The sequence below is a fragment of the Carcharodon carcharias genome, chromosome 1 (genome assembly GCF_017639515.1).
Source record: "Carcharodon carcharias isolate sCarCar2 chromosome 1, sCarCar2.pri, whole genome shotgun sequence".
In the NCBI taxonomy this organism is placed as follows: Eukaryota; Metazoa; Chordata; class Chondrichthyes; order Lamniformes; family Lamnidae; genus Carcharodon; species Carcharodon carcharias.
In genome coordinates, this window is record NC_054467.1 from 82,735,373 (window position 1) to 82,748,911 (window position 13,539).

At 41.6% G+C, this 13,539-nt stretch overlaps 1 protein-coding gene across 2 annotated transcripts in view; it reads left to right on the forward strand.

Annotated features, from left to right (window-relative positions):
- Positions 1-13,539, forward strand: part of acox3 (acyl-CoA oxidase 3, pristanoyl) — a 211,894-nt gene that overhangs the window by 67,087 nt on the left and 131,268 nt on the right. For both annotated transcript variants that reach the window (XR_005944229.1, XM_041197722.1), the window contains exons 10-11: positions 773-895; positions 4,611-4,731. Coding sequence is in view for 1 of the 2 variants with exons in the window: in XM_041197722.1 (XP_041053656.1) it covers positions 773-895; positions 4,611-4,731 (244 nt within the window). In the remaining variant the exon portion in view is untranslated. The remainder of the gene's footprint in view (positions 1-772; positions 896-4,610; positions 4,732-13,539) is intronic.

Sequence of the window (13,539 nt, forward strand, 5' to 3'; positions counted from 1 at the left end):
AGCTTTTATTTGCTGGCTTGTCGGGATCAATGAGATTTCTCAGTAAAGTGAAAATTTTCATTCTGATGACTGTAAGAGACACTGAGGCCTGCATTTCTTCTTCAATCTCATTCACAATGAAAAACTCTTCCATTTGCTTGACATCAACTAAGTCCATAGTAACGGGATGAAAAGCCTCTAAAGCCCCTAATAATGATGATCCCATCCTTGTCGCCATTTGAAGTGTTTTGTCACTTTTAACAATTAACTGTAACAATTAAGAATACACACACAATTATCTGCTTCTGAAACCCAGCTTCCTGTGTAAAAATCAGAAGGTTCCTTTGTTCCTTATTCTACACCAGAGGGCAATACACCTGGGACTTAGCAAACCCTAATGGCAGGTTTTTTATATAACACTTATTTTTAACTAAAATGTCCTTTTACAAAAAATCATAAACGTTAAGCACAAACATCACATCATGGGAAGCCCCTGGGGTGCACAAAACCCAGTTTGAGAACCACTGCATTCTGTAACCCAATTCTGTAGCTTGTCACTTTGTCTAAATACAATAAATGATTGCCATAGTTGCTGTGGTAGCATTTCCACAGAGTTTGTTTGTTCTCCACCATATCTTCCACAGAAACATCTGTCTACCCTGTTTCTTCAAGCTGCCGAGCAAGAGTTACAGCAAAAAAATCAGACAACCCTGCATGGAAATTATTTTATTTTTCTAATCAATTGTTTTTCTTATGTCATGCGAGTTAAGTGAAATAGTTTCCTTTATTTCAGCAATGGCGTCTTATTCCCTATTTGGCAGCCTCCTATGCACTAGACCACTTTTTCAAGTCACTGTTCATGAACTATGTTGAATATCAAATGGGAGTATTGACGAAGGACAAGAGTGAGAGACAGGTTAGTATCTTTACAAAGTAGTATACAAGTATCACGTGGAGCTAGATCCACTTTTGAAAATAGGTAAAACTTGTAAACAATACCTATTAACAATTCTTTTCCCTGAAAGTACACATTTGTCTTAAGAGAGCACCTCACTGATTTGGCTAGAAAATGATTGAGATTCAGTGCCTGATTCAGTGAGATGATAATATCCACATTTTCTTACCAGCACTCAAGATTGTCATTGTAACAATAGAGTCAATCAGTTGAAAATTCTTCCAATACTGAACTATGATGATATTGCTTTAACAGAGACCTGGCTCAAAGAAGGGCAGGACTGGGCATTAAATATTCCTGGGTGGAAGGGATGTGGAGGAGCAAATTTGTAAATAACTTATGGAGAGGTGCAAGAATTATAGAATAATCATAATGGGGGACTCCAATTATCCAAATATAGACTGGAATAGGAATATTACAAAGGGACAAGAGGGGCAAGAGTTCCTGGAATGTGTTCAAGATAACTTTCAGCAGCAGTATGTTTCCAGTCTAACAAGAGGACATGCCTGGTTCTGGGGAATGAGTTGGCCCAAATGGATCAAATACAAGTGGGAGAGCATCTAGGGGTCAGTGACCATTGTATCATAAGGTTTAGGTTAATCATCGAAAAGGAGAGGGGACAATCCAGAGCAAGGATAATTAATTGGAGGACGCCAACTTCCATGGGATGAGAATGCATCTGAGTCGAGTGAGTTGGAATCAAATATTGGCAGAAAATACAGTGGATGAACAATGGGCCACCTTCAAAGAAAAAGTATTGCAGGCAATGTCAAGGTATATTCTCTTGAAGGTTAACGATAGGGCAAATAATTCTAGAGTGCTTTGGATGACAAGAGTGTGCATATGACAAATGTCAGGTAGAAAATGCCATGGAGAATCAGGCTGATTATAGTTGGACCAGAGGGGAAATGAATAAGATAAGCAAGGAGGAAGCATGAAAAGAGACTGGCAGCTAACATAAAAGGGAATCCCAATGCCTTCTATAATCATGTAAATAATACAAGGGTGGTAAAAGCAAGGTTAGGGCCGATTCGGGACAAAAAAGGGGACTTGCATGTGGAGTCTGGAGAAATAGTGGAAATATTGAACGAGTACTTTGCATCTGCCTTTGCAAAGGAAAAAGATGCTACCCAGGTTGAGGTGAGAGAGGAGGTAACTGGTATACTAGAAGAACTTGCAATCAAGAGGGAGGAGGTGTTGGAAAGGCTATCTTTACTTAAAATTGATAAGGTACAAGGATCGAATGAAATGCATCCAAGGGTACTGAGGGAAGTGAGAGTGGAAATTGCAGAAGCACTAATGATAATCTTCCAATCTTCCTTAAACACTGGGGAGGTGACAGAGGACTGGAGAATTGCGAATGTTGCACCCTCATTCAAAAAGAGTCGCAAAGATAAAGCTGGCAACTACACACCAGCCAGCTTGTCCTCAGTGGTAGGTAAACTTCTGGAGCTATAGTACTGGATAAAATCAATAGTCACTTAGACAAGTGCAGGATAATTAAGGGAAAGCCAGCGTGGATTCATTCATCATGTTTAAGTAACTTGCTGGAATTTTTTGAGAAGGTAACAGAAGGTTGATAAGGGAAACGCTGTTGATGTAGTGTATATGGATTTTTAAAAGGCATTTGATACCATACCACACAACAGATTTGTGAGCAAAATTTTTTGTCATGGAATAAAAGGGAAAGTAGGCACTTGGATAAGAAGTGGGCTGAGTGACATGAAACAGAGAGTAGTGATAAATGGTATTCTTCAGATTGGAGGAAGGTTTGTTGTTGAGTTGGGACCCTTGCTCTTCCTGATGTATATTAATGACCTAGACAGTGGTGTGCAGGGCATGATTTCAAAATTTGCAGATATACGAAGATTGGAAATGTTGTCAACTGTGATGAGAATAGTCTTGAACTTCAAAACATCATAGACATGTTGGTGGATTGGGCAGATAAGTGGCTGGTGAAGTTCAATGCAGAGAAGTGTGAAGTGATTCATTTTGGCAGGAAAAATATGGTGAGGCAGTATAAAATAAAGGGAGAGCCTTTGAAAGAGGTGCAGGAACAGAGGGACCTCGCTGTATACATACATAGATCATTGAAGATGGCAGGGCATGTTGAGAGAGCTGTTAATAAACCATATAGTATCTTAAGCTTTATTAATAGGGGTATTGAGTACAAGAGTAAGGAGGCCATGTTGAACTTGTATAAGACACTAATTAAGCCTCATCTGGAGTACTGAGTCCAGTTCTGGGCTCCATACTTGAGGAAAGATGTTAACACATTGGAAAGAGTACAGAGGAGGTTCACAAGAATGATTCCAGGGATAAAGAACTGTAACTATGAGGATAGATTGGAGAGGTTGGGACAGTTTTCCTTGGAGAAAAGAAGGCTAAGAGAAGACTTGATAGAGGTATTCAAGATCCTGAGGGGTATGGACAGGGTAAATAGTGAAAAACTGTTCCCATTCAAGAGAACATCAAGAACTAGAGGATACAGATTCAAAACAATTGGCAAAAGGAGTAAATGTGATATGAGGAAAATTTTTTCACCCAGCCAGTGGTTGGTGTCTGGAGCTAACTTCCTTGGAGTTTGATGGAGGCAATTTCGATCGAGGTATTCAAAAAGGAATTGGATTGCTGCCTGAAAAGAAAGAATGCAAGGTTACGGGGATAAGGCAGGGGAGTGGGACTGGGTAGAATGCTCTTTCAGAGAGTCAGTGCAGACTCGATGGGATGAATGGCCTCCTTCTGCACTGTAAAGATACTGTGATTACTGAGAACATTTTCCAACCAGCCAGTTGTCGTTGTGTCAAAAAAACCAAAAATGCTTGTTTACCAGAGGGAAAAAAATACATTCCATGTGAGTAGGACACAGTGGCGTAAGAGGATGCAGCCTTTTCCTCCACAGGCAGGGCCTCATTGATAGCATACATGACCACTCGTTCTTCATGTGAATTGAATGAGGAAGATTTCCATTCCATTGTTATCCAGATGATCTTGATTTACACCAACCTAATCATACAAGTTAATGCTGGGAAGATTACAAATATCAAAGTTAACTAATTTATGTAAATAGCATATTGTTACAAGATGCCATCCTCATTAGAACATGGAAATTGTCTTTGGGAATAGGTGATAAACACTGTGGATTTCAGATTGGTGAGCAAGCAAAAGATGTCTTCATTTTATTAAGTTAATCCACCATGGTTTCTGGGAGCTAAGGTTACTCTTTAGAATACTGTATTTTGGTGGAACATGCCATTAAATCGAAGCAGAAATTCCACTGTTTATACCAATTGGCGGGGGGTGGCTTGCTAGATAGATAACCTTGCCAAGATCTCAAAGTCAAAGCCGTCTACTACATCTTACATAGTTGGCCATCGAGAGAGAATTTAGATTACTTGGTAAAGAAGGATAATGAAGAAGTGAAAAAGTATATATCCATTTTTCTCCTAGTGTGATATCACCACCCAAAGATCAGGTGGACTATGATGGAAAATCCAGACGACATGAAAGTGTAGGGCAGATATCCTACTTGTACACACCTAGCATGGAGCCTCGGCTACCAGGAATGCACGGCAGGAAATATGCTCTTGTAGATTAACTGCATTGCTCTTGTAGAATATAGATCCCACTGTGAACACTTTATTTTTCATTTTTTTTTAACTTCCTTATTATACAGGCAGAGCTTGGTAAAGAAATACATGCACTGTCTAGTGCAAGTAAATCTCTTGGCTCGTGGACAGCTCAACAAGGCATTCAAGAGTTCCGTGAAGCTTGTGGTGGTCATGGCTATCTTGCTAGTAAGTGCTAATATATGTAACAGAATTTCCGAAATAATGATTTATGACTGGGTTTGCATTGAACTCATTGAATCATGATAAGACAGTCATGATCCAAAAAAGCTGCTTTGGCAACTGGACCTGATAGATATCTCATGGCCAGAATTTCATGCTCCCCCGCTGGAGGGTTTTTAGGCAGAGGGCATGGGGAGCTTGAAATTGAAGGAACAGGATTCCCTCTGGGTTCCTGCCCACCCCGACCATGCAACAATTTTATGCTGGGGTGGATGAGCCCTTGGACGGGAAGCCTGTCCTTGCCCCAATGGAAGCCATTAAGTGGCCAATTAATGGCCATTTTTAAGGCTGGCGGTAAGATTTAGCTGGCATGGGGGAAGCCCAAGAAAGACCGAGCCTAGATCTCAGGACTTCTGATTGCAGGGGACCCCCCCCTCCGGCCCCTCTTAAGGTCCAGTGGCCCCTGGATGTCCCTCCTCCGCATCCCCAGCCTCTCCCCTGACACCCTGATTGCCCACTTTGTGCCTCCAAGGCCTCCCCTGCCCTCACCGCCCTGTGACCCCCCCCCCCCCCGAACTTACCTTGTCCTCCGGTTGCAGAACTTTGGCTCAGCATGTTGATGTACTTCCTCTTCAGTCCGCTGCAGCTCTTGTCGCTGCAGGGACTGGAGAGCTGTCGGCCAATCTGATTGGCTGGCAACTCTCCAAGGTGGGACTTCCTCTCAAGTGAGGGGCGGAAGTCATGCCTGCAGCCACTTAACGTTCATTTGAGCGTGAAATGGCTGCAGGTACTTGGAGTTGGCGGGGGACTCATCAGATGGTGGGAAGGGAGACCCCGCCATCTGAAACATTCAGGCCAATATATCAACATCAGTGCAGTTTTGTTGAACATAATCATCTAGTAAATCCAGCTAGAACCTTAATTGTTTATATAGCAATAACAATTTATATTAATATTAATTATAATAATTAGTATCTTTAATATAATAAACTGTCCCAATGTATTTCACAAAAGTGTTATCAAACAGAAGCCACATAAGGCACTGAGCGCTCCCCGTGCAGGTGGTGGGTGGGGTGGGAGGGATTGCCTGAGTCGGGGCTTGCACACTTTCACGCATGCATGCAAAAGAGCACAGAAATATCCCTGAGGCAAAGAGCTGCCTCAGGGAGAGCAGTTAAAGTTCAAAAAAATGTAATAAAGGAATAAAAAAATTAAGACATGCCCCCTCATGTGAAACTGTCACATGAGCTGGGACATGTCTATTAGTTTTATTAAAAATTTTTACAAGACTTTAAAAACCTTCATGAAACCTCATCCCACCCGTGGATGAGGTTTCATGATAAATGCAAAGGCTGCCTGGGCTCTTCGCCTGCCCTCCAACCTTAAGGTTGGACTGGCAGTTCAGTTAATTGTTTCAATTGATAGTTAACTGGCCTTAATAGACCTTTGACAGTTCAGCGGGCCCGCAGCTGACTCGGATGTGCGCCTGCCGAACTGAAAATCTGAATGACGCGTGGTGACTTCGGGACACACGCCCGACATCATCCCGCGTCATTTTATGCCCATTCACCGAGCCAAAGATTCTGCCCTTAGAGCTTTTTGAGGCTGTAACTAGCAGGGTTAGATAAGGGGGACCCAGTGGATGTAGTATATACAGATTTTTAAATATCATTCAGTAAGGTATAACAAGAAGGTTATCACACAAAATCGGAGCTCATGGGTTGAGGGTAATATATTAGCATGGATTGAGGATTGGTCAACAGACTTTTGAATCAGTAGGCTATAACTAGAGGGGTACTGCAAGGATCAGTGCTTGAGCCTCAATTTCTTAAAATCTATATCAATGACTTAGATGAGTAAACGATTATAATATATCAAAGTTTGCTGATGATACAAAGTCAAGACCTGATCTTCACTGCATGGTAAATCCAAGAAAAATGCAAGGAGTAGCAACCGTTGTACAGACCTTTTCGACCTCATGAAAGCCTTTGACGCTGTCAACCATGATGGCTTATTGAGTAATCCCCACAAATTTGTCTGTCCTGAGAAATTTGTTGCCATCCTCCATCTCTCTACAATGACTTGCAAGCCGTGATCCTCCCCGGCAGAACTACAATAGACCTTATCTCAGTGAAGGGTGTGGTCAGACAAAGCTGTGTCATTGCCCTCCTCCATTTTCCATGCTGCAATCCAGCAAACTACCCACAGGTGTGGAGATAATTTATAGAACAGACAGGAAACTGTTCAACCTATGCTGCCTTCAAACCAAAACCAAAATCACTCTAGTATGCAAATTATACATGTGCACGCTAATTCAAAAACTGAGCTCCAGGTCATTGTCCATTCCTTCTCTGAAGCATACAAGAAAATGGGCCCTTTACTAAACACCCGGAAAACGAAGGTTCTCTTCCAAATAGCTCCCACAGCACAACCCCTCCCCTGATTGATTGAGATTAACAGTGAGATACTAGAGAAAGTACATAATTTTCCATATCGTGGCAGACATAGACGATGAGATTTATCACCTTCAATGTGCCAGCACTGCCTCTGGCCAACTGAAGAAGAGTATTTGAAGACCAGGATCTCAAACCCAAGACTAAGGTCATGCATTGCGCTCTTATATGGTACAAAGAGTTGGGACAACCTACAGCAGGCATCTCAAAAAAAAATTTCTAAACTCCAATGTGTTGTTGATATTTTGAATTTTCTAGCCCTGAGGGCTTAGGCGTTCAAAGTTAAATGGATTCTTGTATTCCAAGGCAATAAAGAGATATGGGAAGAGTACAGGAAGGTGGAATTGAGGTAGAAGATCAGCCATGATCTTATTGAATGGCAGAACAGGCTTGAAGGGCCAAGTGGCCTAGTCCTGTTCCAATTTCATATGTTCTTTAGGAGGCATGAAGGGATTTGAAAACAAAGATGAGAATTTTAAAATAGAAATGTTGCTTAACTGGGAGTCAGTGTAGGTCAGCGAACAGCGGGGTCATGGGTGAACAGGACTTGGTACAAGTTAGAGCATGGGCAGTAGGGTTTTGGGTGATTTCAAGTTTATGGTAATAGAACATGGGAAGTCAGCTAGGAATGTGTTAGAATATTCAAGTCTAGAGATAACAAAGACAGGGCTAAGAGTTGTATAACTTGTTGAGCTAAGGCGGGGTGGAATCAAGGAAGGTTATGGACATGCAAATAGGCCATTTTAGTGATGGTGCAGATATGTGATCCAAAAGCTCATCTTGGGTTTAAATATGGTACCAAGGTTGCAAACAGTCTTGTTCAGCCTCAGACAACAGCCAGGGAGAAGAATGGAGTTAACGGCTAAGGAACAAAATTTGTAGTGGGGACTGAAGATAATGGCTTCAGTCTTCTTACTCTTTAATTGGAAGAAATTTCAGTTGAATCTATATTGAATGTCAGCAAGCATTCTGCCAGTTTAGAGATAGTGAAGAGCTAGAGCTCAGTGTCATCTGCCTACATGCAGAAACTGATGCTGTGTTTATGAATGATATCACCGAGGGGTGGCATGAAGATGAGAAATAGGAGATGACTAAGGATAGATCCTTGGGAGACACCAGAAATAATGGTGGAGGAGCCAGAAGATAAACCATTGGCGCGTGATCCTTTGGCAATGACTGGATGGGTAAGAATGGGTAAGATTATGCTGGAGAAGCGTTGGGAAGGATGATGTGGCCAACTGTGCCAAAGGTTGCAGCCAGGTCAAGAAGAAGGAAAAGTGGCAATTTACTTTAATTTGAATCGCATAGGATGTCACTTGTGACTTTGATAAGAGCTGTTTTGTTACTGTGGCAGAGATGAAATCTGATTGGCGATTCAAATATTTGAGTTCTGGGAAAGATAGCTGCAAATTTGGGAGGTAACAGCACCTCAAGGACTTTGGAGAGAAGAGGAAGATTGGAGATGGGGTAAAAGTTTGCATGAACAGAGCCGTTGTGGCTTTTTTTTCTAGGAGACAGGTAATGACACCAGATTTAACAGAGATGGGAGAGAGCAGTATTGGTATCAGTCAGGAAGAGAAGTTGGATGGTTAGCAGTTTAGTGGGTATCGGGTCAAGGGATCAGGAGGTGGGCCTCATTGACAAGATAAACTCAGAAAGGGCATGAGGGGAGATGGAGAAAGGGTGGATTCAGGGCCAGAGCAAGGGTGACCTTAGAGGAAGTTTAGCCCAGTATTCTAGTTGAAGGGAGAGAAACAGAGTCGGCTGATCAGATGGTCTCGATCTTAGTGACAAGGAAGTCTACAAGCTCCTCGCACTTGTTGGAGGTGAGGGTGGAGGAATTGGGAGAAGAGTTTAAGAAGATGGTTTGCAGTGGAGAAAGGAAGTCAGGTTACCTTTGCAATCCAGGACGATTCTGGAATAGTGAGAATTTTTGGCGTATGAGAGCAGGGTCAGATAATGCTTTGTGCCCAACCAGATCTGGCAATGAGTGGCTAAACTAGTTGTCCACCGTATCTGTTCAAATCTGTATCCCTTGGAACAGAGCTGAGGACTGTACTGGGGAGAATGGGCAGGTTGAGAGAGAGTAATGTTTTTAATGGGGCGTGGAGATGAGTGTATGATTGAGAAGATTGCAGAACTGCAGAAATGTGGTGGTGAATGGAGGGCTAAAGGCTAGAAAGTTGGAAGTTTAAAGGTGTAATTGTAAGTGAATTGGGAGAGAGCTTTTTTTGCAGGGGTGGACACAGAAATAGGATTGAGAGGAGGAAGGCATATGTGTGGTGATAGATATAAGGAAGTGGTCAGAGATGGCCTTATCTATGATTGGAACTATGGGAGTTGCGAGGCCACATGAGATGCAAAGATCAAGGGGGTGGCTGTGAATATGGGTTGGGAAACTTATAGGGGGAAGAAGTGAATAAGGGAGGTTAGGAGGGCAGAGCTCTGAGGAGAGAGAGCAAGTAAGAGGCCAATCAAACCATCGTGTCATGATCCTATCGTCCATTTTGGAGATGGATGCAACCTCCAAAACATTGGCAAAAAACTGGCTCTAAATATGTTGAAACCCAGAATCATGATTATCCACTTTTAGAACCATGAAACCATAGAGCCTCATAACACAGCGGTATTAAGGCCCATTTTGTATGTGGCAGCTGTTTACTATATCCAAAACTAATCCCCCTGCCCTGATCTCTCCCCATAGTCCAATTTCTCCCTATGCTTCAAATATATATACAATTTTCCCTTGAAAGGCTCTCAACCACATCCGACTTCACACATTCCCTGCTCCAAGAGCAGTTTGTATAACCTCAGGACTTGTCTCTAATGCAACAGTATGACTTCAGCCATTCTGTAGCCCCTCCAAGTGAGTTTGCCAATTTCTTGGCAGTTTTAAGCTATGGACCCCAGCCTACTCAGAACTGAATAAAAATCACTTGAAGCTGCCCCCTACAAACATAAACTTTCATCCCATCAGCCTAGGTTGAATATGATTACAGAACTAGAGATGAAAGGCCAGATCCTAAACGACTGCACCATCAAGTCCCAAGTCAGGAGTGTGAGGGAATACTCTCCACCTGCCTGGATGAGTGCAGCTCCAACAACACTCAAGAAGCTTGACACCATCCAGGTCAAAGTAGCCCACTTGACTGGCACCCCACCCACAAGCATTCACTCCCTGCACCACCGACGCACAGTGGCAGCAGTGTGTACCATCTATAATCTTCATTCAGATCTTGTTAATCTGCTCATTACAGCTTTGCTAGGCAGTAATGAACAGTTTCACAAATTCATTGTCCAACACCCGCATTCAGACAATGGGGGAAGCTCTGAGCAGCCACTGCACAAAGCCCACTTCAGGTCTGCCAGCTCTTTCCATTGTGCATTTCAGGAACTCACCAAGGATCCTTATGCAGCATCTTCTAAACCCAAGACCACTACTATCTAAAAGGACAAGGGGAGCAAGCACATGGGAACACCACCACCTGGAAGTTCGCATCCAAGAAACACCATCCTGACTTGGAAAAATATCGCTGTTCCTTCAAAAATGGGTCAAAATCCTGGGGACTCACTTTCTAACAGCACTGTGGGTGTACTTACACAACAGAGACTGCAGTGGTTCAAGAAGGCAGTTCACCACCGTCTTCTCAAGGGTAATTAGGGGTGGGCAATAAGCGCTGGCCTAGCCAGCAACACCCACATCCCATGAATGAATAAAAATAAATATATGCCTAACGGCATTGTAAAAAAAAATATAAGATTTTCTGGGAGCCCTTCTTGCAGGCTTTGTAAATTCCCCATGATTACAAGGGATGATGCATGACTATTTCTTACCTTGCACTGCGTTGCCTGCTAGTTCCAGGTTCTTGGGGTCAGATACTCTTGTAAAGTTATCCTTTTAATGTTTTCAGTTACATTGTAGCTGGCGAAAAATTGAAGTGGTTTGAGACTATTGTTTGCTGGAGCTGTTGCTCTGGCCCTGAGCTCTTGCATGGGCAAGTATATTTTTGCACCAAAATACTTCCTAAAATTCTTATTTACAGCTTCCACCACATATAGCAGGCAAATTGCAGTGACATCATCATGCCCGCTATAAACGCTGGGTACTGGACCAATTTAGATGTCCACTTCTACCAGAATGCGGTGAAGCATTTATTTATAGCCCCTATGCTACAATGCATTATTAATTGAGCCAAGGTGTCAGATTCACTACATTACTTTGTTGGGTCAACATTTGATCGGCTTGTGGAATAAAACAACCAGCTTTTTAAGATATGCCTGTATGTATATGATTCACGCAGAAATGGTGCAGTTGCTCAGAGACCTATGGCTATCTCATAATGGAACTGTTTGCAAGAGTGAATGACAGTTGGCTTCCATGCCATTGACAAAAAGTTATGGACACATATGCACAGAAATTAGAGTTTTTGCACAGTTGCTCCATCCTCTGGTTTCCAGGGTGTTGTGCAAATAAAGTCATAAACAGTCATTTTCTATACTTGCCTCTTGGACCTCCAGACATCAAACAGTGACTGTCTGACTTGTTGCCCTAAAGTGAAATCTGCTAAATCAAAAGTTGTTTAATAGCCAGGTTTTGAAAAAGAAAAGCTATTGGCCAAGGGGTTATTTTCTCCTTGAAAGGCACATTCATGATTTTCAGAAAATTTTCCATGATTAAGGTACATAATGCAAAGTAAACACTTTGGTATTTGAGATGTGTACAACATGTGAGGTCCCTTTATACTTCGGAGTGCTTTCAATATTTTCTGAACTGACATTTGAAGCCAAGTCCTATCAGGGTTCATATTGCAGCTATTGTGGTCTTTCATCTGTCTTTCAAATTATCCTCTTGAGGCTCATCTTTTTATTTTGTGTTTAATGAAAACATAAACCACTTCTCTCCAACTCTTTCATGGAGTTCAAACTTAGTATTTTGCAAACTTGCACACTCTTTGAACTAGTGCATTTTGTAAACAAAAGAAAGACCCTTGTAAACAAATTCAGGGCAATGACCGACAATACTGTCCATCACGCTTTGCAGTGAAATGACATCAACTGAGAAGGCAGCTTTTGTTGGAGTTTTTTTCTAAAAGAAGATTCACCTAGACAAGAGTTGAAAACACATGCTATTAAGGAAAACAACAGAGATTATAACAGGTCAGCCTAACCAGTGCTTTAGTTATGAAGACTGTGCCTTGAATCGAGATAAGATGAACCACAGTGTTCCATCAAAATATAAATATATCCCTGTAAAATTGACTATAGGAGGCTTCACATAATGGAAAATTACTGGAGAAAGCAAAAGAAAGATGGGCAACTCTCTGGGGATGCAAATCATGGGTTAAACAAAAGCTGGGGAATGTAATTTGATATTGTGCTCGTAAAAGAAGCTTCACAGGACAGAATAGCTTGACAACATAATAAACTAACCCTATTTCCTGAAAAAGGGTATAAAAGATTGAACACATTGGAGACCAGTACTGTGGTCAAAGGAAGAAGATCCTGGTCAATTCTCAGAAGGAGATCTGAGAGAGAGAGCCCAACTGATTATCCGGAGAAGAATCTACAAGCACAGGAGTTGGCCACTTCTGTTGATTGTATGACCACAATAATAGCATTTTTGAGCAAGATGAAGTGTTTACTTACTTTATTTCAGTAACATATTTGAGCATTCTGATGCTAGATATAATTTAAGAGTTGAATTGCTGGGTGTAAAGTAACAAAGCAGCTGCAGTTTTTTTCATTCTTTTCTTTTTTCAACCTATTAAATCTGTAATCATTTCCCATAATGATTTTAATTTTCCTGTAACCATTGAAAATCTGTGCCCATGTTAACTCTGTAATTCCATTAAGCAAAATAACCTTTTGAGTGAGTCAATTTGTTCTCTTGTAATTCGCAGGTTAAAAGAACTATAGATAAGATGTTTTATAAAAGATAGAAACTCCTACATATAATTGGCTTCCTTGGGTGGATTGCGTGAAGAAGAATAAAATGACACTCTGAAGGGGAAAACCTTAGAAGACTAAGTAAATAACAGTAACTAAGTAAGTAGCAGGAAAGCTGTCTTTAAATGAGGGATGTGTTCGAACGATCCTTAGCGGAGATAACCCAATGTATGGGGCAGAACAGTAGATGCAAGATCCTACCTGCCCGCCTTTTTCAAAAAGCTATTTGATTTATGGCATACCATAGACAATTTAAAAATGATGAAAGACCAGGTTCTAGAAAGAAATTGAGGAAAAGAACACAAAAGTTAGCAATCAGGAAGCTATGATCAACCGATTGTGAAAAGAATGAAGTAAACAAAAAGAAAACTGGGAATGAGAAAGGGAGCGTTATCTCACGGACATTCAATATTTC